This window comes from Hyla sarda, chromosome 4 (assembly GCF_029499605.1).
Source record: "Hyla sarda isolate aHylSar1 chromosome 4, aHylSar1.hap1, whole genome shotgun sequence".
NCBI lineage: Eukaryota > Metazoa > Chordata > Amphibia > Anura > Hylidae > Hyla > Hyla sarda.
Window position 1 is genome coordinate 257,599,538 of NC_079192.1, and position 21,320 is coordinate 257,620,857.

General features: G+C 39.9%; 1 protein-coding gene across 18 annotated transcripts in view; it reads right to left on the reverse strand.

Moving 5' to 3' along the window:
- Window positions 1-6,475: 6,475 nt before the first annotated feature.
- The window catches only part of SLC38A4 (solute carrier family 38 member 4), a 162,876-nt gene continuing 148,031 nt past the window's right edge, over window positions 6,476-21,320 (reverse strand). For all 18 annotated transcript variants that reach the window (XM_056573992.1, XM_056574005.1, XM_056574003.1 and 15 more), the window contains 4 exons: window positions 17,014-17,158; window positions 15,293-15,390; window positions 12,274-13,237; window positions 6,476-10,890 (listed from right to left, as the gene is read on the reverse strand). In XM_056573992.1, coding sequence (XP_056429967.1) covers window positions 13,133-13,237; window positions 15,293-15,390; window positions 17,014-17,158 — 348 coding nt within the window. In that variant the 3' untranslated portion in view covers window positions 6,476-10,890; window positions 12,274-13,132. The remainder of the gene's footprint in view (window positions 10,891-12,273; window positions 13,238-15,292; window positions 15,391-17,013; window positions 17,159-21,320) is intronic.

Consider the following 21,320-nt stretch of genomic DNA (forward strand, 5'->3'; position numbering starts at 1 on the left):
GATGGGGGTCATATCTATATGGGGGCTTGTGTACCTACTGGGGAGCCCTACCTGATGGGGCTCATATCTATCTGGGGGCCTGTCTGGGGGAATGATGGGGACATTATATGTGAGGGGCGCATGATGGGGGCATTATATGTGAGGGGCTCATGATAGGGGCATTATATGTGATGGGCGCATAATGGGGAATTACATGTGAGTGGTGCATGATGGGGGCATTATATGTGAGGGGTGCATGATGGGGGCATTATATGTGAGGGACGCATGAAATGGGCATTATATGTGATGGGCGCATGATGGGGGCATTATATGTGAGGGGTGCATGATGGGGGCATTATATGTGAGGGATGCATGCAGCCCAGCCTCACCCAGCCTCTACCTCCAGTGGTCCCCAGATCATTTGAGTTTGAGACGCCTGCTTTAAAGGAACCAATCATCAGATTTTACCCTATATAACGCTTGGCAAAGCGTTATATAGGGTAAAATCTTTATCCTCACCATCCCCGGGGGACATTCTTGCCCCCAGGGATGGTGAAGATATAAAGTTATAAACTAGTCACCCCAGCGGCCGTAAGTAGTCCCCTGGGCGGGGAGCTCCACTCACCTACTCCCGTTCTTTGGCCGGCAGCGACGCCCCCTCTGCTTGATTGATGGTCCGTGTCATTGCTCTGCTCACTGAACAGACAGAGCAGAGCGATGACGCAGCCTGTCAATCAAGCATAGGGGCGTTGCTGCCGGCAGAAGAACGGGAGTAGGTGAGTATAATCCAAATGAGAAACTGATATCTTAAAAGGATCATTATGGTTACTTTATATATTCTCCACCCACTGAAACTGTAGTGCATGTCAACTTCAAAAATTCTTATGCATGGATGCATTGAGAAGTGCCATCATTCTTATCTTCAAAGTGTCAAGTGTTTTTGCATTTTCTATTATGCAGGAGATAACAGACAATTGCTCTAGGTGGCAAAAAATAGATCTAAGAGATAGTAAGTTTTTTTTTTAGCCACATCAACTACTGTCAAGGATAAATTATGTTGTAGTAAAGAAGCTGCTATATGGACATGATAAAATATGAAATGACCCATAGTTATGAAGTATTTTTCTTAGATTTGAGGCTGCTGCTAAAGAATCTTGTATTTGGACCTTGCATGAAAGTGACTACACTTGCGGTTGTTACTGTAATCTCATTAAAGATAAATGTGAGAATATATTAATAAAACTGCACACTATTGGAGAGTGCTTAATGGTCGGGCTGGAAAAGACTGAATATATCCCAGACATTTAGACAATCCCTTAAAGTTCCTTCGGTACTGATCCTGCAGGATAGGGGATGAGTGTCTGATCTTAGAGGTTTCCTACTGCTGGGCTCAGCGCCCTGGCTCTCCCCTTGCATGAAGCGACCACCGCTCATTGACCAGTGGTCGACACACCCTCCATGCATCTGTATGGAAGGACCAAGGAAACAGCTTGAATGCTGTGCAGGACTGCTGGGCATGGCAGGAGATCGCAGGAGGTCCTGGCGGTCAGACCCCCCCTGCGATCATATGCTCATATAAGAGGTTCAATACCGGAGTTCCCCTTTAAATCTATGACTCTGTAAAGGGAAATGGGGGTTAAGAGCTCTAATAGAGAACAGAACTCCCATCACTATTGGATATACATTAAAATGAATCACTGAAATCTGGAGTTACACAGTTTAGAGATGAGCATGATCTTCAAACTTGTAACCTGTTGGGACCAGGTGTTGTGATTTATCACTACAACAAAAGGGCTGCTGAATCCTATTCTTCTCAAGCTACCACTGACTTGTCTTGGCTTTAGGAGGAAGAAAATGGGTAATAAATGGGAGGAATACAATAAAGACTACTGTACTGAAAGCAGAAGACTTGAGTACAAATGATAACGCTTACTAGAAAATTCTACACAGTTGTTTCACATAAGATTTCATGAACATAGCCATATTTTAAATTTTTTGGCAAGAATTATATAAAGTTGCCAAACAATAAGGAAAGGTAGAAAATGCTTTATGAAATGTGAACACTGAAGTTTCATTTGGGAAATTACATGACAAATCTGTTTGAATTTCCTCCAAGGTCAATGTAGAAAACATTTGCACATAATACCAAACAAAAAACAATGATTTGTCTTTTTCTTCTCATTGAATGGATTCAATTGAAGCTCAGATATGAATTAATCTGCTAAAACATACTTTTTTTTCCGTATTATCTTTACAGGAATGTATGTAAAAGGATTTGAACATCTGCTGCAAGGGCTTAGCCCTGGTTAATTTCAGAGACATTTGTACATGATTTCAACCTTCTCTATTGGGCTCTACACATATGCTGTTTTTAAATAGTGCAAATATTTCTCATATGGTGATATATTTCTCTTTCAATTTTTACTTTACTAATGTTTCTTTTTACCATAGAAAAAACTCTTGATGTAAATGCCTTTTCCTGTTCACAAACCTGTGGGATGTTGTTGTCAGTTCCCTCATTTGTTTTGGCTTTTTTAAGCCAATACTCCTGGCAAAACTAAATGCTTGCCCAGATTTACTAATATTATCTAAGTCTAAGGCAGTGCAATCTTAGATGGACAAGCTTCAAACGCATCACATTTATCGAAGTGGCTCAGACTGGCTTAGACTGTCTAGTCTAAGTCTATACTTCTGTTCTTAGTGTAGTGCTTTTTTTTGCATAATAGAGGCTCAAACAGTGTAACAAAATGTTGGTACATTTGTGGCACATGGCATTGCAATTTAGACCATACCTCCTTTCCACCCATGCCATTGCCCTTTTTGGATGAGTTTGTGTTCTTTTTGATGCACTTTGGATCACGAATGTGACTAAATTGGTGGCTGCCACAATTCTGGTATGTTTGAGGACTAAGCTTTGGCACAGAAGTCTCAATATCGATTGAGGAATTAAAATTACCTATTGATTGCTCGATTGACACCTTCGCAAGGTTATTGCAAGGTGCAAATGAGTTACTATGGTAGCTGGAGGACTTTAATAAGCCTCCTTGCCTGTTATGTTAAATTTGCTTATTTAGAATGCAATAGCAGGGCGCCAATTCAACTGATGCATTTAATTCCATAACATTGCATGGATCCGTATAAGCAGTCTAATGATTGCTTAATGAATGTCATAGAGTGACCTATAGTTCACACAAAAGTTGCACAACATTGCCACCTACTGGGAAAAATGTAGAGTAGTGTTTTCCACAGAAAGTAGAAGGGACCGTTAGGTCTACTTTAAGAGTTTGGGCACATATCAGGTACATGTGAGTCAAGGTCTATAAAAAACCCTGGCTTCCTGTCCTGGAGTTGAGTATGAGTTACGCTGAGTTAAAAGTGACAGGGTATTTACAAATAGAACCAAAGGGTAAGATGAGAGGGAACTAGTTGAGGACTCCTTTGCACTGAGAAACTGATGCTGCTTGCCTCAAGGTCCCAGTTCAGGTAGCAGACCGAAATTGTGGAATACCTTCCTGGTTGCGCAAGCAGACAGTGTCTTAGCAGGGCCAAGTCTAGTTGGTGTGGGATCCTTTGCAATTTCCACAAGAAATTTAACTCAGTTATACCCTTTAGAAGATTCTGGTCCGTGAGTACTGAAGGGTCTTACTTTAGAGTCATAATCGTTTCTGCAGACTCTTCAGGATATACTCCTCCCTGTGTCTGGTTATCCTGCACCCACAACTCCAAGGCCATCCCGACTTCAATCACCAGCACACAGTAAACTGGGATGTGCTACGAGTATCTGGCTACACGACCACAAAGTGCAGGCCTCCATTGACAAAAGGCTCTGTGTAAGTTCCGGTATTTTAATGTTTGATGAAGAAGAAATTCAACTGCTCTGGTGCTGGAAACATCCTGTTATTCTACTGGAAGTTTCTGAGGTGCACTTATACTTTGCTCATCCTTGCCCACACTGTACTCACTTGGAGGAGCTGTGAGCAGACTAGATTGTGTTCTAGGGTTTGTCCACATTAATCACCCATAAGCTTTTTATGGGTTGTCCTGCTATTACTTCCCCCAAAAATCTGCTGTAATTTGTGGGTGAACTTGACCAGAAGTCTTACAATGTAGTGCAGCACCACCACCACTGGGTGTATTGCATTTTACTGTTCCCATTTAAATCAATATTTCATCTGTGTTATGTTCTGGTTCTGTCTCTAAAAAGAGAGATACATGCTCATTTTTTCCTCTTTATTACCTCATTCCTAAAGTACCTATAGTATACAAGTGACGATTTTCTAGAACCGAGTTCAGAACCTTCACATGGCTTGAGCGTCAGTGCAGTGGGCCACATGAACAACCGTTGGATATTATGCCCTTTACTGAGTTAATCCATCAGCCAAACATCCCGTACTATAAAGGAAGATTTGTGGGGGGTGGCTGATGATTTTTTGATAGATCAAAATGACCCGATCAGTTGCCAAACCAGCGTTTGCTCATTTGTTGGCAGATCGTTAGCCCTATTACACAGGGTTATATTGACTTGTTCAGCCAATAATCACCTGGTGTAATAGGGGCATTAGTAAAAAGCTAGAACATATATAACACCAGAAGCAAGTATAAGGTCAAGTTCTTACTGTTGTGAATTTGATATTATTTTTGATGTGTATTTCATGGTACAGCTTCTTCCATGATCCCATTTGAAGCATTTAAGGGAACCCATTGCTGGATTTGTGCTGCCCAAAGCATGGCACCAAGTCACTAGGAGAGTCTCTGGTGGTTTCTTTCTGCCCACTGGCCCTCATTCATTGATATATCTCTCTCTATACAGAATTATGGAGAGATATATCTATTAAGCCGCTGGGGACTGTCTCGATGTTTTAGAGCCTGGCAGAAGTTATAACTATCATTCCTCTCGATAGGCACAGCCGTTGAAAGTAAATAATATATCACTGTGATAAGGGAGCCAGTCAATGTGTCTTACTCCCCATGGTTTAGGCAGCTTAAACCAGAGACAAGTTGCCTTTAAGTTCCAAAACTGATGTTAACTGGAAAATTACCACACCTCAAGCTCATAGCATAAGACATTATGAGTCATTTGGTAAGTTTAAATATATTTCTGCTTAGCCAGCAAATCATTATGGATAAGAAAACTAATTATAAACTGATGGGAAAAGAATAGTAATACCGCTGCTTTTCTTTCCAATAACATTCACAAGAACATTGATGATCTCCAGTTTGTCTCTTTATGGAATTTGTGACATATTTGGTGTTGTTTTCCAAGATCTGTAAGTACTTTTTCCATTTTGGGATTACAAATAAACACAAAAGACAATTTTGTTTTCACATTTTTTTTTATTATATACATTTTCTTACTATAAAAAAAAATCCCAGGTCTAACTGTAGTATTATACAAACTATTATAGCAAAATATTACTATTCCAATTTGAAAAATCCATCCAAATCACCCTAGAGTAGGATCCCTGAAGTTTTACATAATGTTTCTAGATATTTTAGTATTTGTTGAAAAATATCTAGAATTCAAGTTAGTTTTATCTAATGAAAGCAGAGGAAAAGTGAAACATACATTAAATGATAATAACCAAGAAGTGATGGCACTCATGGATACACAGTGTTCAAACGTTTTATTCCACAGTCAGGTCAGTATACAGGCTGGCCAATGGGCTGTTTCTCGCTCACAATAGCGCTTTCTCAAGACCTCAGTTACTGACCTGACTGTGGAATAAAATGTTTGAACACTGTGTATCCGTGAGTGCCATCACTTCTTGGTTATTCTTATTGGACACTGTTGATTCTTGGATTGAACACCACGGTAAATTAGAGAAGCAGGGATTGAAGGTATGGAGCTGCGGGTTATGTTCACACTGCACTATAAGGCAGGGCCCACTCGCTACTTTTCTTATGAACATTGTATACATTTAATGATGTTGTCAAAGAAAAGAAGTATATACAAAGAAAGCCAGAAATAGAGTATTATCATAGGATTATTCATGGCATTTCAAGGACATTACAGTACATGAACATTGGCTCTTTATTATATGTGTGTAACATTTGAAATCATTACAAGAGGTATTTTCTTATAAAAAGCAGTATATAATATGGCCAATCTTAGGATCAGGATAATTTTACAAGTTCACAGTGGTGTTTTCAGAGGCAGATAGTATCATTCTGAATAGATGATGTATAATAAGATGGCCATGGGATATAGTTAGAAGAAGCACCATCCTCTGTGCAAGTCTCAGTAAACTGGGCATATGGAAAAAATGTCCCCCTCTTCTACATTGTAAACCTAAACGCTGAATGCGAAAAGATGTGATTCATCAATGGCATCAATATTCCTAAGGCTATGTTCACACAGAGTATTTTTAGATGTATTTTACAAAAAAAAAGTTAAATCGCAGAAATGTTGCATCCATATTTGCAAAGTTAAGTCTAAATCTAGAGGTTGTCTGTGCACACAATATATACAAAAATGGACGAAGCATGGTGCAATGAAAAAAAAAACAAAAAAAAAAAACGCCACTAAAAAGGTAAAAAAATGGCTAACAAAAAAATGTAGGTATGATGTTTTTAGCTTTCCCTATTGACTCCACATTAACAACTTGCTGCAGTGTTTTTGGCCCCAGAGAACGCCATGAAGGTTTGAGTCTAGCAGCTTTTAGAGCAGTGCTACCCAACCAGGGTGCCTACCGCTGTGGCAAAACTTAAACTCTCTGCATGCCCAGGCAGCCAAAGCCAATCCAGGCATGCTGGAAGTTGTAGTTTGCAACAGCTGGAGGCACTCTGTTTGGCAAACACTGTTCTAGGAAAACCTATGTGGCTTCATAGTTTCTATGAAAAGTCTAATACTTAGCAAAAAGTAGAGGCAGATTCAATAGAACAATACCTGATTGTTGTATCAGACTATACATAGGATTTGTTTTTAGTCTGTAACAAAGAAGACACCTAGGATATGCTTGCCAATATTTTGCATATGTAATCTATTTGTTTGCTTAGACGATTAATTTAAACTATTTCCACAATAATTTAAAACAGGCTGAAAAAGTAAAAGCACATGGGCCCAAATTTACCAATCTGGTTTTCCCATAGTAACCAATCACATCGCAGTGTTCATATTATGGCAAGCTCTAGTAAAATAAAAGCTGCACTGTGATTGGATACTATGGGCAAATCACACCAGTTATTTTTCTCTGACAGATTCATCTGAATCATAGAGTATTCACACTTTTGTGAGATTACTTGTTCCAGATTATATCTTACACTTCTTCTGCCATGCTAAAAGAAATATATATGATTTTGGTGGCAGTGATTGTCAACTAAAATAGTTACAGTGTAGACTAGAAAGACCCCCAGTCAAAAATAGCATAACCAGGAATAGAGAAAAGGGGCAGTGCTTGCTGAAAGTAATATTCTTTATATGAAACCATACAGGACTATTGAAATAAACACAACTATTTTTATCACCAGCACTAACCATACAAGCTTATAGTGCGGGTGACACTGATTATAATGGTCTTTAATTTCTACCTCCATTCCTCCGCTCTGCTCTTAGGTGCCCTAAGTGCATGGAGACATCCAACCCAAATCTTCCATGTTAACGCCATCTTTATGATGTTCCTCTCCTGTAAGATCTCCCTTCTGAGCAGTGACAATCGCGCATGCAGCACAAAGATGGCCGTGGCTCTAAGGCAGCACCGCTCACCTGCTCACCAGAGAGATCTCACCGGGGAGGAACATATGCATGAAGAGGGCATTAACAGAGAAAATTCGGTCCAGACGCTGTGGTGCAGTGACCTAGGGATTGTCTTGAGTGAACCAAGCCACCTCATTTGTGTATTTAAATATTCTGGCACAGCGAAGGAATAGAGACACGCATTAAAAACTGATCAAGACCATTGTAATCAGCGTCACCTGCACTACAAGCCTATACCAGCAGGTTACTGAGGGTGATGACAGATCCACATGAAAATATTCTTTTGTCATAGGCTCTTAGGCTGTCATCAAATTTACCAAAAGAAAAGCATATCTTCCAGCATATTATCTTACAATTTATGTTAAAAATATCTAAAAGTATAATATTTATACAATTTTATATTTTTGAGTTTTTCCATCAGTGTTGTCTTAGACAATTCTTTATAGATTACTCTTAGCAAATATTGTACTACTTTTCTATAAGTATCATCAATGTAAAAACTGCAAAACTACTTTTAGTTGACTGTAGAATTCATGTTCTAAGGATGTTGTGCAACCAGTGTCCATTACACAAAAAGATTTCAAGCTACCAGAAATGACATAAACTTATGATAAATATGGTGCGTGAGAAAAACTGAATGTTTACAATAAATCATCTCCTAACGATCACATCCTAAGTGTTCTTCATACTTTTCATTCAGTCATTCTGGAAGACATGGTAGTACAGTGAATGGACATTGTTCAGAGATAAGGAATTACCAACTAAACACACAGCACCAAATACCATAGAACTGTTTAATAAACCGAATAAGAACTCTGCTTGGGATTTTTAGGATTTAACAAAAGGAAATCAATGGTACCATGTATATCTATAATATTTCAATGGACTTTGGTAAACAAGAAGAAACATGTTTTACCTTAATCCATTTTTCAGGTACCCTAAAAAATTTGCTAATGTAGCCGCTTTTATAGCATTGTCTAAAGTGTCGAATGCTGTCTCAAGAGAACATTACAAGTTGGTTAATGTAAAATATAATAAGATTAATATAACTTTTTGTATGCTTTGGAGGTTAAAAAAAAATAGATAAGTTACTGTTCATATATATATACATGTATTCCTGACCCTATATGTAAGACTTAAAACCGTTAGACAGACCCAGAGCAAAGTCTGAGACAAATTTGCCTAGGAAACTAATGCATTAGGTTGAGTTCTCACTATGTTTGGGCTCTGTGTTGCTGGTATATAGTTAAGAGTAGGCTGCAATAGAATAGTCAATAGTAGGCTGCATTCCTTCCATTAATGCAAATGGACCTTGTGCCAGTATGCAGCAGTTTGTATTGGCAGACCTTGTTGCTGGTATCTTCACTAAATGCAGTGAGTAGCATGCTTTATAAAAAGAATGTTGCCTCTTTTTTTTCACCTGGAAGAGCCTAAATGTAGTGTGAATATGGCTTTGAAGTAAAATATTAAAGGGGTTATCCAGGAATAGAAAAACAGAACAATTTTTTTTCCCAAAAAACGTTCCCTGTCTGTCTCCAGGTTGGATGTGGTTCTGCAGCTCAGTTCCATTGAAGTGAATGAGGCCAAGTTGTAATACCACACACAACCTGGGAACAGACCTGGAGCTGCTTTTGAAAGACATTAGCTTTGTTTTTCTATTCCTGGATAACCCCTTTAACTCTTTTGGCAAATACAGCAGGCTATTTCTGGTACCCAGTTTGGCTTTATTGGTGTGGGGCTATATATAGCATCCTACCAATATCCTAATGTAAATAAAATCTTCTGTCTGTAATAATCTCTTAGAAAATATAAATAAAATCAAAAGCATGTACCTCTCAAAAGGTGTAATCTCCATCCTTAAAGAGGTACTCCAGTCCTAAGACATCTTATCCCCTATCTAAAGCATACGGGTTAATATGCCATAGCGGGGGTCCAGCCGCTGGGGACCCCCGCAATATTTCATGCAGCACCCGCTCCAGGTCTAATGAATCACGATCCAAGGCCGGAGTATCGTGATGTCACGACTCTGCCCCCTCAATGCAAGCCTATGGGAGGGGGCATGACAGCTGATGGATAAGATGTCTTAGGGCCGGAGTACCCCTTTAAACACAAATTTTTATTTTCATATTTAATATAAATAGGTTCATAATTCACTGTTTTTTCCACATTAGTTTCTTAACATGTTGTGTATGCTACATTTTTCTGGTACAGAACACATTGGGGGTTATTTATCAATAAAGGACTTGGCTTGATCATTTTTGTGGTTTGTCTCGATACGTTTTATCATATTGTCGTGGTGGCCAGGATAAATTTTGCGCAGATCCACACATCCACTCCCAGATCATTTTCTACCGCGCTTTCAGATCATGTCTACCCTGCTTCTGAGGAGCTTGTTTGTCTGTGTGTTTGGCTTTATTTGTTTTAGTTTTAGTTTTAAGGCAAATTAATGTCTAAAAGAAGCTCTGCAAAGAAATTCTCCCTCACATCTGAGTGTTGGTTTGCCTTGGCACAGGCCATGAAAAAAAAAAAAACTTTAGTGATCGAGAGACGGAGGTTTTAGTTGAACAGGTATTTTTTTCACCTTTTTTTTTATTTTGTTATCATCACTTTGTTGGATATTTTGTTAAACTTGGGCACATGAAATTGTGAGATGCTGGCCATTGCCAACAATCTTATTGTTTCTTACATCTTTACCAATCCCGTTCTTGTACCTTAAAAATATATATCTGATTGTTTCATGTGGACAACTGCTTTACTTTTCCTGCACGTTTTTTTAAATTTTTAACTCTTTATGACTTTAAACGTTCTTATTCTCTACCTTATTCTCTCTCTCTCTCTCAAACAGATGGGAGTCAATTGTAGCAAAATTTGCGCAAAAATCAAAAACACACAGTTCATAAATTCATGACCACTGCATCCGTCACTTCAAAAAATGGTCTAGCAACACCAAAAGTTAAAATTGATGGATTTTAGAACTAAGAAAAAAAAAAACACCATAGCGCAAAAAAAACCACAATGCAAAAAATGTAGAACAAAAAAAAAAGCACAAGAGCACATTGATAAATAACCCCCATTGCCTTCATAGGTGCAGAGACTGAAAATAAAATCTGTCTGCCTGTACCAACCACTGGGAGGAGCCTAGGAGGTGACAGACTACCATTCATATGTTATGCTCTATAATAAAATAATATGCAGTCAAGCATCTAGATTTTTAGTTACTTAAATGGGCACTGTCATGAAGTAAAAAAATTGATATGTTGTAGTACTTAAGTACTACAACATATCTCTAATATACTTTAATTAAAAAAAGTGATTTTAAACAAGTTTAAAATCACTTTTAAATTCGGCCACTAGGGGTCGCCCTCCTAGTGGCCGAATGCATTCAGCAGTGACGTCACTACTGGATTTCGACTCATTTCAGCCTGGCAATGAGTCGAAATCCAGGCACTGCTGTGCTCGCTCCCGCCTGTCAATCAAACAGGCGAGAGCGAGCACGCTGATAACTGGGGCTACGCGCATTGGCCAGCTCCACTGGCCTCGCGCGCGGCCCCGCCCGCCCCCGTTACCCTGTCCGGAGGCAGCGCTCGCACTCATTGCTGCGCTGATCCTCCGGATGGGTAAGTCTGATCTGAGGTCTTATATAACTTTAAAAACTATAATAATTATGGCAGCAACATGTTATGGTTAGGATCCGGCAACTAATACTCCCAGCATGCCAACTACAACTCCCAGCATGCCCTGACAGCTGATGACTGTATGGTAATGCTGGGAGTTGTAGTTTTGCATTAGATGGAGGCACCCACCCTAATAATTACATGAGTGTTTCTCAAACAGTGTGCCTCCAGCTGCTGAAAAACTACAACAGCAAGCATGCCCTGACAGCTGTATGGGCACACTGGGAGTTGTAGTTTTTCAACAGCTGTAGGCACATTTAGTTTAGAAATACTGATGAATAATCATCAGGGTGCCTCCAGCTGTTGTAAAACTACTACTACAAGCATGCCCTGACAGCTAACAGCTGTCTGTGCATGCTGGTAGTTGTAGTTTAGAAACAGCTGTAGGCACACTGATGATTATTCATCAGTATTTCTATAATAAATGTGCCTACAGCTAATTCTAAACTATTTAGTGGCGTAATTAAGATCATTGGTGGGGTTTCTAAGGTTTTCTATTGTATTGCCAGTTATTTAGAATAGCTACCATTATTGTAATCGGTCCCGGGTCTCGGCAGTATTATCGTGCACGGCAGGCCGGCGATGCTCCTCTACTCCTCCTCCCTGGATAGCACATGCACAGGTAAACAGGGAGGAGGAGACCCCGGAGCTGCCTGCCGTGCTATTGGCAGATCATCTATGCGCGCTCCCGACAGGAGCGCTGCATAGACGATCTGAGGGCGGAAGCAAGCGCCCAGCAAGGCATCAGTGACGTTGCGCTTGCTGGGAAGCGCTGCTTCCTGCCCTGCTTTATAGAGCAGATTTAGAAGCACTAAATCTGCTCTATTAAAGCGATTTAATTTTTTTTAAAGCCAGGTAGGGGGTTAGGGCTAGATTACTAATAGGTAGGGACAGATTATATTATACATTACTTGGTGGGAGCTACACTTTAAGTATATGTATATGCAGGGTATTTGGATCTCTTTAACTAATAAGTAAAACTTTAAATGCTTTAAAGTTTTGCTATAAAATGAATCAGCTGGACCTAGAATGACATGGTGTTAAAAGGTGGACATTCACATTACTAAAATAATTGTATCTGGATGTATTCTGCATTAGTAAGGCATGACTAATTCTACTGTGGTCATTCTTAGTTAAGCTATATGGAGTATTTTGTGTCATGTGTGCCTGAAGAATATAAATATAACCTAGAAATAACCCTTATAAATCAGTTACACCGTTTCTTTTAGATGGCTCATTATAAAAAACTAAGACAATACAGAGTAAAAGGAGTGGCTCTTGAGGAAACAGGGCCTGTCAAAGTTTGATACTCCTCCTTTTAGGTTAAATCTATTGAAAGAACAATATAAAAAGAAAACTTTTATATGCCCGATTATGTACTTTGATAGGACTACACATCTAAAACTAAAGGTTCTACAATCAATGAGTAAACTGTACAAAAGTCTATTGTATTAGTAAATTTTTCCAAAGTCAGTCTCTTCTAAAAACACATTGTTAATATAGTCATGGCAGCCAGTCCACCAGTGACCAGAAACAACAGCATCTATAACCTAGAAGCATTTCTTCTTGTGCAGAGAATACCTACTAGATGTTAAGATTGCTTATAATATAAACACTTGCATATGTTAATGCATAAATAACAAACCCTAGTATAAAAAGTGTTTTCCTATTCCACATGTTGGTACCAGCAACAGTCTTTGGATTGATCTAGTATCTTGTCTTCCAGTCATCCACACTGGCTTCCAGCTAAAGGCACACATAGAGCATTCCTTTAGCATCACAAGGGTTAGTGGTGTTTGGAGGAAGCGGATGGGTTGTGGATCCAGTCAAATATAATGAGCGACATGCTCCCGATCATGAATATGAAACCGACCACAAGGAAAATAAGAGCCTGTGGAATCAAAATACATTGATGTTACAATAAATGAATAATCATTTCCCATGAGCTTCTTATGTGCTTCTCATTTTATTGAACATTTGTGGAATAAACTGCCTCTAAATTATTATTATACAAAATTACCGATTTACCACTATGTTATTAGATGATTCTCTGAAGACATCATATTTCAAAATATTGAAACACAGCGCCCTCTATTGTTGTTAATTTCCTTGTACTACATTCACATGGACACATTCCATCTTTTCCGCTGTTCCAGGAGCAATGACTAATCCCTGAATTGCTGTCTGTACATTCTTTGGGTGGGTAGTACAACACTAACAGGTTTGAACAATGTTAATAGGTTTGAGAAAAGCGTGATAGGAGCTTGTATGTTTGTTCAGATGTTGAGAAATCGGAAGTCATATCACTTGAGAGAACTTCTTTACGACATATTATTCCATTATACATCATGTAGAAAAGACAGTGGGAAAAGCACTACACTCAACGTACAGTAGATGGCTCCTTGTTATACAGCAGTTACTTAGTTCTACACAAAAATCATGAGTCAAATGGTGTAGTTTGTTGATGCCGACATAGCAGTCACTGCGGGATACCAGTATCATAAAAAGTCCAGGTGCTGGAAAGTTAAACAGATTAGTAAATTACTTCTATTAAAAAATCTTAATCCTTCCAGTACTTATTAGAGGCTGTATACTATAGAGGAAGTTGTTTTCTTTTTGGAACACAGTGCTCTCTGCTGACATCTCTGTGCATTTTAAGAACTGTCCAGAGTAGGAGAAAATCCCCATAGCAAACATATGCTGCTGTGGACAGTTCCTAAAATGGTCAGAAATGTCAGCAGAGAGCACTGTGTTCCAAAAAGAAAAGAATTTCCTCTGTAGTATTCAGCAGCTAATAAGTACTGGAAGGATTAAGATGTTTTAATAGAAGTGATTTACAAATCTGTTTAACTTTCTGGCACCAGTTGCTAAAAAAAAAAAAAAAGTTTTCTACCGCTGTACTCCTTTAACCCTTTAACGACGCAGGACGTAAATGTACGTCCTGGTGATGTGGTACTTAACGCACCAGGACGTACATTTACGTCCTGAGCATAACCGCGGGCATCAGAGAGATGCCGGCATCATGCGCGGCAGGTCCCCGACATATTTGGTATCACCGCGTGCGTAAATATCCGAACTATTAAAATGAAATGTAAATGATCCCGTACGGTGAACGGCGTGAACGTAAAAAAAAAAAAGTCCAAAATAGCTGCTTTTTTTATAACATTTTATTCCAAAAAAAATTTATAAAAAATTTTATAAAAGTTTTGTATAAGCAAATATGGTATTAATAAAAAGTACAGATCATGGCGCAAAAAATGAGCCCTCATACCGCCGCTTATATGGAAAAATAAAAAAGTTATAGGTCTTCAAAATAGGGGGATTTTAAACGTACTAATTTGGTTAAAAAGTTTGCGATTTTTTTTAAGCGCAACAGTAATAGAAAAGTGTATAATCATGGGTATCATTTTAATCGTATTGACCCAGAGAATAAAGAACACATGTCATTTTTACCATAAATTGTACGGTGTGAAAACAAAACCTTTCAAAATTTGCAAAAATGCGGTTTTCTTTTTAATTTCCCCACACAAATAGTAATTTTTTGGTTGCGCCATACATTTTATGGTAAAGTGAGTGATGGCATTACAACGGACAACTGGTCGCGCAAAAAACAAGCCCTCATACTAGTCTGTGGATGAAAATATAACAGATTTATGTTTTTTTGAAGGGGAGGAGGAAAAAACGAAAATGTAAAACTAAAATTGTCTTAGTCCTTAAGGTCCTTAAGGGGTTAAGCAATAGCAATAGATGTCTGACAGTGCCACAAACCCCTCCCCCTCCTCCCTATTCAGGACCAGAATATTAAACTGACACTCTTTTTTTTTTCAAAGAACAGTACTCTCTCCACTGGTCACAACATTGTGTTACACCATAGAGTATATGTGCCTAGTAGTGGTCGTGTGAGGTTTTATAATGTAGTCATGATAATTTGTTTCATTAGACTTACTCCAATTTTTTGTGGTGACCGAAAAGGTTCTTTTTTCACTATTCGTAAATAAAATGATGCAGGAAGAATGAAGATCAACATGGTGGCTGCCGAAGCACCTATTGAAGAGAAAAAAATAAAGGTTTGTCTTCAGTATAGTAAGGTTTTGTTGCTGTAAATGCCTTTACTGTTAAAATGTATGTAATCATATGTAATGTTACCACAGGTTATTCTAAATAACATGACTCATGTTTAAATAATATTTTTTAGGCCTGTAAACATTTAAAGGGAATGTAACTGATACATGTTAGGGAAAAAAATGTAAAACAGAAAATCCCTTCTACACATCTATATGAGTTTGTTTTTTTGTAATGCTGGTGGTGGGCAGCCGCCAGTGTGTGGCGCATCCCGCTGCTGTAACCCTGTAGGGACCGCAAGCGTGCAAAAAACAGTTTCTTTAAGGATCCTGTCCCTGATTCCTGTCCTCCTTCAATCCCTGCAAGGCACCACCTATATGAAAGCATTCCTCCTTTTTTGATGGTGTTTTTGATATGTTGTAAAGCATGTATAACCAATAGGTTTTGCAATTGCTTTCATTAGAACATTTTCAGTATTTCATACTGAAAAAGCCAGTCAAACAACTGCCCCCCTGCCTGCTTGGACACATATTAGTCCTGCTGTGTCCATGCATCATCACCTATGTCATGGACACACTTCCTTGAATGACAGTTGTGAGTGCAGGGCTCACAGCTAGAGGAAATATCCTCCCACTGTCATCTTGTGTCCCGCTACTGTCAGTGAGGACAAGCTGGGAGTTGTAGTTTTGCTAATGCTAGGGGAGATGTGAGCAGACAATATACTGAGGGAGGGGGCGGAGACCTACACAGTGAGGCCACACCCCTTCCTTTGAGAGGAATTCAGACTAGTGAGCCAAATTAAAAGTGTAATAAAAAATAAATAAAGGTGCTAGACACAGAACAATTAGATGTACATGATCAGGATTAGGTACTGAGTGATATATAAAAAAAAATTTTTGTTGGATCTGACAGGTACGCTTTCAACAATAGTGTAGTTTTACTACTAGCAAGGGTATCTGCTGCTGTGCTGATCTGCTGCTGTTCCTGTGTTCCTGACCAAGCCTGTTACCTGACTCTGCCTCTATCTGATCCTGCTTTTACCTTCCTGATTCTCCAATGTATGACCCGGATTGATGACCACACCTCTGCATACGGAGCTAGCTAAACGCCACCTGTCTGCATCTGAGCTTCTCAGCTTTGCTGTTCTAACAGCTCCAGCTCAGCTATAACATCAAGTCTTTTCTACTTCAAGTCTGCTCTGTTCTAATGCCATCTATAGCATCAGCTTTCCCCACCTGCCTGTATTCCAGGTGCATACCCTCAGGGCACTCTGGCCTGACTGGCCAGCTGCCACTTAAATGGGACTACTCCTCTGTTAGTGACCTAGTGTCTCCCCCTGCAGCTAAAGTCCAGCTCCCTGATCCTGAAGTGGGATAAAGCATGACAACCAGGGGAATACTCAGCTCCCAATTTTGACCCAAAGCCAAACTGGTAAATGGCACAGCAGGTCCACACACACTGGGGTATTGCATTTCTGCATCCTGTAAAATTTGCAACAAATCTGCTACATGTTAACCTACCCTTAATGTTCAAACTCTTTGCCCTGTATACAGCAGAGTGTCACTGTTTAATCAAATGGAAAGCATTACCCTTGTGTTAACTAACCTATGAATCCAAAGATGTCCTTAATGGTGGGCACAAATATAACCAAAGTGTTGTTTAAGGCCAGGAGAACAAATGCTATCAGAAAATGCCGTAGTAAACTGAATGGTCTTCCATGAAATAGCAGATTAGTGACTGAAGAACGGATCTGGAAAACAAAACAGAAATTTGTTATGTGCGGATGTAATGTATGAATTATTACTGAATATGAGATGAATTCATGTATATATCAATGCAATGTGTTTTGCCACATAGTCACATTTAAGCAAAGATCTTATATAAAGAATCCCTACAGCGTTTCTAAGACAGTGTTGAACAACAACAGCTCTGCAGCAGCATGTGCACTGAAATTATATTATACTGCTCAAAAAAATAAAGGGAACACTTAAACAACACAATGTAACTCCAAGTCAATCACACTTCTGTGAAATCACACTGTCCACTCAGGAAACAACACTGATTGACAATCAATTTCACATGCTGTTGTGCAAATGGAACAGACAACAGGTGGAAATTATAGGCAATTAGCAAGACACCCCCAATAAAGGAGTGGTTTTGAAGGTGGTGACCACAGACCACTTCTCGGTTCCTATGCTTCCTGGCTGATGTTTTGGTCACTTTTGAATGCTGGCGGTGCTTTCACTCTAGTGGTAGCATGAGATGGAGTCTACAACCCACACAAGTGGCTCAGGAAGTGCAGCTCATCCAGGATGGCACATCAATGTGAACTGTGGCAAGTAGGTTTGCTGTGTCTGTCAGCGTAGTGTCCAGAGCATGGAGGCGCTTCCAAGAGACAGGCTAGTACATCAGGAGATGTTGAGGAGGCCATAGGAGGGCAACAACTCAGCAGCAGGACCGCTATCTTCGTCTTTGTGCAAGGAGGAGCAGGAGGAGCACTGCCAGAGCCCTGCAAAATGACCTCCAGCAGGCCACAAATGTGCATGTGTCCACTAAAACAGACTCCATGAGGGGTGTATGAGGGCCCGACGTCCACAGGTGGGGTTTGTGCTTACAGCCCAACACCGTGCAGGACATTTGGCATTTGCTAGAGAACACCAAGATTGGCAAATTCCCCAGTGGCGCCCTATGCTCTTCACAGATGAAAGCAGGTTCACACTGAGCACATGTAACAGACGTGACAGAGTCTGGAGACACCGTGGAGAATGTTCTGCTGCCTGTAACATCCTTCAGCATGACCGGTTTGGCAATGGGTCAGTAATGGTGTGGGGTGGCATTTTCCTCTATGTGCTTGCCAGAGGTAGCCTGACTGCCATGAGGTACCGAGATGAGATCCTCAGACTCTTGTGAGACCATATGCTGGTGCGGTTGGCCCTGGGTTCCTCCTAATTCAAGACAATGCTAGACCTCATGTGGCTGGAGTGTGTCAGCAGTTTCTGCTAGAGGAAGACATTGATGGACTGGCCTGTCCATTCCCCAGACCTGAATCCGATTGAGCACATCTGGGACATCATATCTCACTCCATCCACCAACGCAACGTTGCACCACAGACTGTCCAGGAGTTGGCGGATGCTTTAGTCCAGGTCTGGGAGGACATCCCACAGAAGACCATCTGCCACCTCATCAGGAGCATGCCCAGGCATTGAAGGGAGGTCATACGGCACGTGGAGGCCACGAACACTACTGAGCCTCATTTTGACTTGTTTTAAGGACATTACATCAAATTTGGATCAGCCTGCAGTGTGGTTTTCCACTTTGATTTTGAGTGTAACTCCATATCCAGACCTCCATGGGTCGATAAATTTGATTTCAATTGATAATTTTTGTGTGATTTTGTTGTCAGCACATTCAACTATGTAAAGACGAAAGTATTTCATACGATTAGTTAATTCATTCAAAGCTAGGATGTGTTATCTTAATGTTCCCTTAATTTTTTTGAGCAGTGTATTATAATGGCCACTTTGCTTTATTGGTAGGGAGCTGTACAGGCTGCTGAAGAATTCAGCTGATAAGCCTTTAAGTGCAATATTTTCAATATATAGGCCCAAATGCAGGGCCGGCCCTACCATGGGACCCAGCACTTTTTCAGGTGCGGCACTTTGTTGCCCCTTTTTTAGAAGTGCCACCTTGGTCCGTGGTCGGGCCGGCCCTGCTACGGCTCATTGTTCTAAAGTGGTGCAACCCGAGCTGCTTGATAGTGCAGCAGCCACTTTAACACAGTGAGCCTCCGGCTGGCCTGGGTTTGACGTGGGATGTCGCGAAAGGGAAGTCCCTCCGCTGACCCGCCTATGAGGATGTCAGTGACGTCACTCATCAGGCGGCTGCCAGAGAGGAGAAGCACTGCGCAGGATAGGTAAGTGTGTCTGTCTGTGTCTCTTTGTCTGTCTGTCTGTGTTTCTGTGTCTGTGTGTCAAGGGGGGGGGGGCGACTATGCTATCTAATGTGGGAAAACTGCTACCTAATGTGGGGAAACTGCTACCCAATGTGGGGAAACTGCTACCCAATGTGGGAGAACTGCTACTTAATGTTGGGAAACTGCTAACTAATGTGGGGAAACTATGCTACCTAATGTGGGAAACTATGCTACCTAATGTGGGGAAACTGTTACCTACCTAATGGTGGCTGCTGCATACCTAATGCTTTTTCTTTTTTTTTTTTTGGGGGGGGGGGGGGGCGAATTTCACTCTTGGACTCAGGCAGCACAATGTCTTGGGCGAGCCCTGCCCGGACGTTATGCATATGCATGGTTGTCATTAGTATGAATTATTTCTTATAACCAATGGATTTACTGACAATAAACTGATGCGTTATATGTACTCCTCTGTGTAAAACATGAACAGAAAATGCTCCGGATAACTTCCTGAGCACAAGTAACATTTCTTTCTACATTTACGCAAGCAAATGGCCGGATGACTTAAGCAAGACGTAAAGCTTTCCCTGCAGTAGCTGAGGAAGAAGTAGGTGAAAGTTCATAAGTGGCTTGTGATAGATTAAATTACCATGAACAAAATGTTATGGGTGTGGAGCGGAAGATTGTATTACCTACAATCTCTAATTTATTTGTACTGGTTTATTGTGTAAAACTGCTGTGTGATATTTATTCATGGAGTTGAAAGAACTTGTTTAGTAATTTATGTCCTGGAATGATATGGGCATTCGCCAAACATGTTTGATGTCCATGAATAATGATATATATATATATATATATATATATATATATATATATATATATATATATAATGTTTACTGTGTCCTATGTGTGACATTTTTATGAGAAAATCTTTGTTATTTTTAATTCTTCTCTTTCAAATGAACTTTTAGTTACTATTGGGTTAACAGGGCAGGGCATTCATTAGAAAATTAAATTTTTGCAGTCTGTTAGCAAAACAAAGGGATATATATATATATATATATATATATACACACACACAAAAGAGCATTATTCATGCTACATTAAAACTATCAATTACTTAGCTTAGCTTATCATATTAGGTAGCAGTGTGGTTAACAGTAATGTGAGCAGTGCATTTGACAGTGTTACAGGGTAAAAGTACACTAAAAATAACCTGATCATATATTGCTATCGCAAATGAGGGAGGGTGACAATAATATTAATACTGCTTGAAAATATGAGGCCACCTGTTTCCTGTTTGTCTGGCATATCCTTTCAGTTCTATTCTAATGTATAGTTTCAGTCTATACCTTAAATGGGCACTGTCAGATATAAAAACTCAGATGCTTTTCATCTTGGCAAAACAATAGTTTTTTTTATATAAATTTCACATTTTATTAAAGAAAACTGCCCTTAAAAATCCCATCACTGGGGTTCCCCATACCTCCAAGGACACAGGGTCCCACAGCAGCATGCGTGTGTGTCCAAGGGTCATGGACACAAGCTGGCTGACTGACAAGGCTGCAAGAGGAACACAGCCTGCAGCAACACTGTTGTAACACAGAGTTTTACCAATCATGTGCCTCCAGCTGTTGAAAAACTGCAACTCCAAGCATGCCTGGACAGTCAAAGGATGTCTGGGCATGCTGGGAGTTGTAGTTCTGCAAAAGCTGTATGCACACAGCTGAAGGCAACACTGCTGCAAAAAAAAGAGGTATCCAAACACTATGGGGGAGATATATCAAAGGATTTAGACTGGTTTTTCTTGTCTAAATTTGTCGCACAGAAAGTCGCAGTCTAAATATGTGTGACTTTTCTTCGACTTTTGCTCTAGAGGATTTTTAGAACATGATGCATGCAAGTCTATTTTAGACGGAAATGCATTGGAAAATGCATTGGTGCTGAATTTATCAAGTGCGACTTTTGTGCGACAAGTCGCATCTGCCCAAAATACGCTGA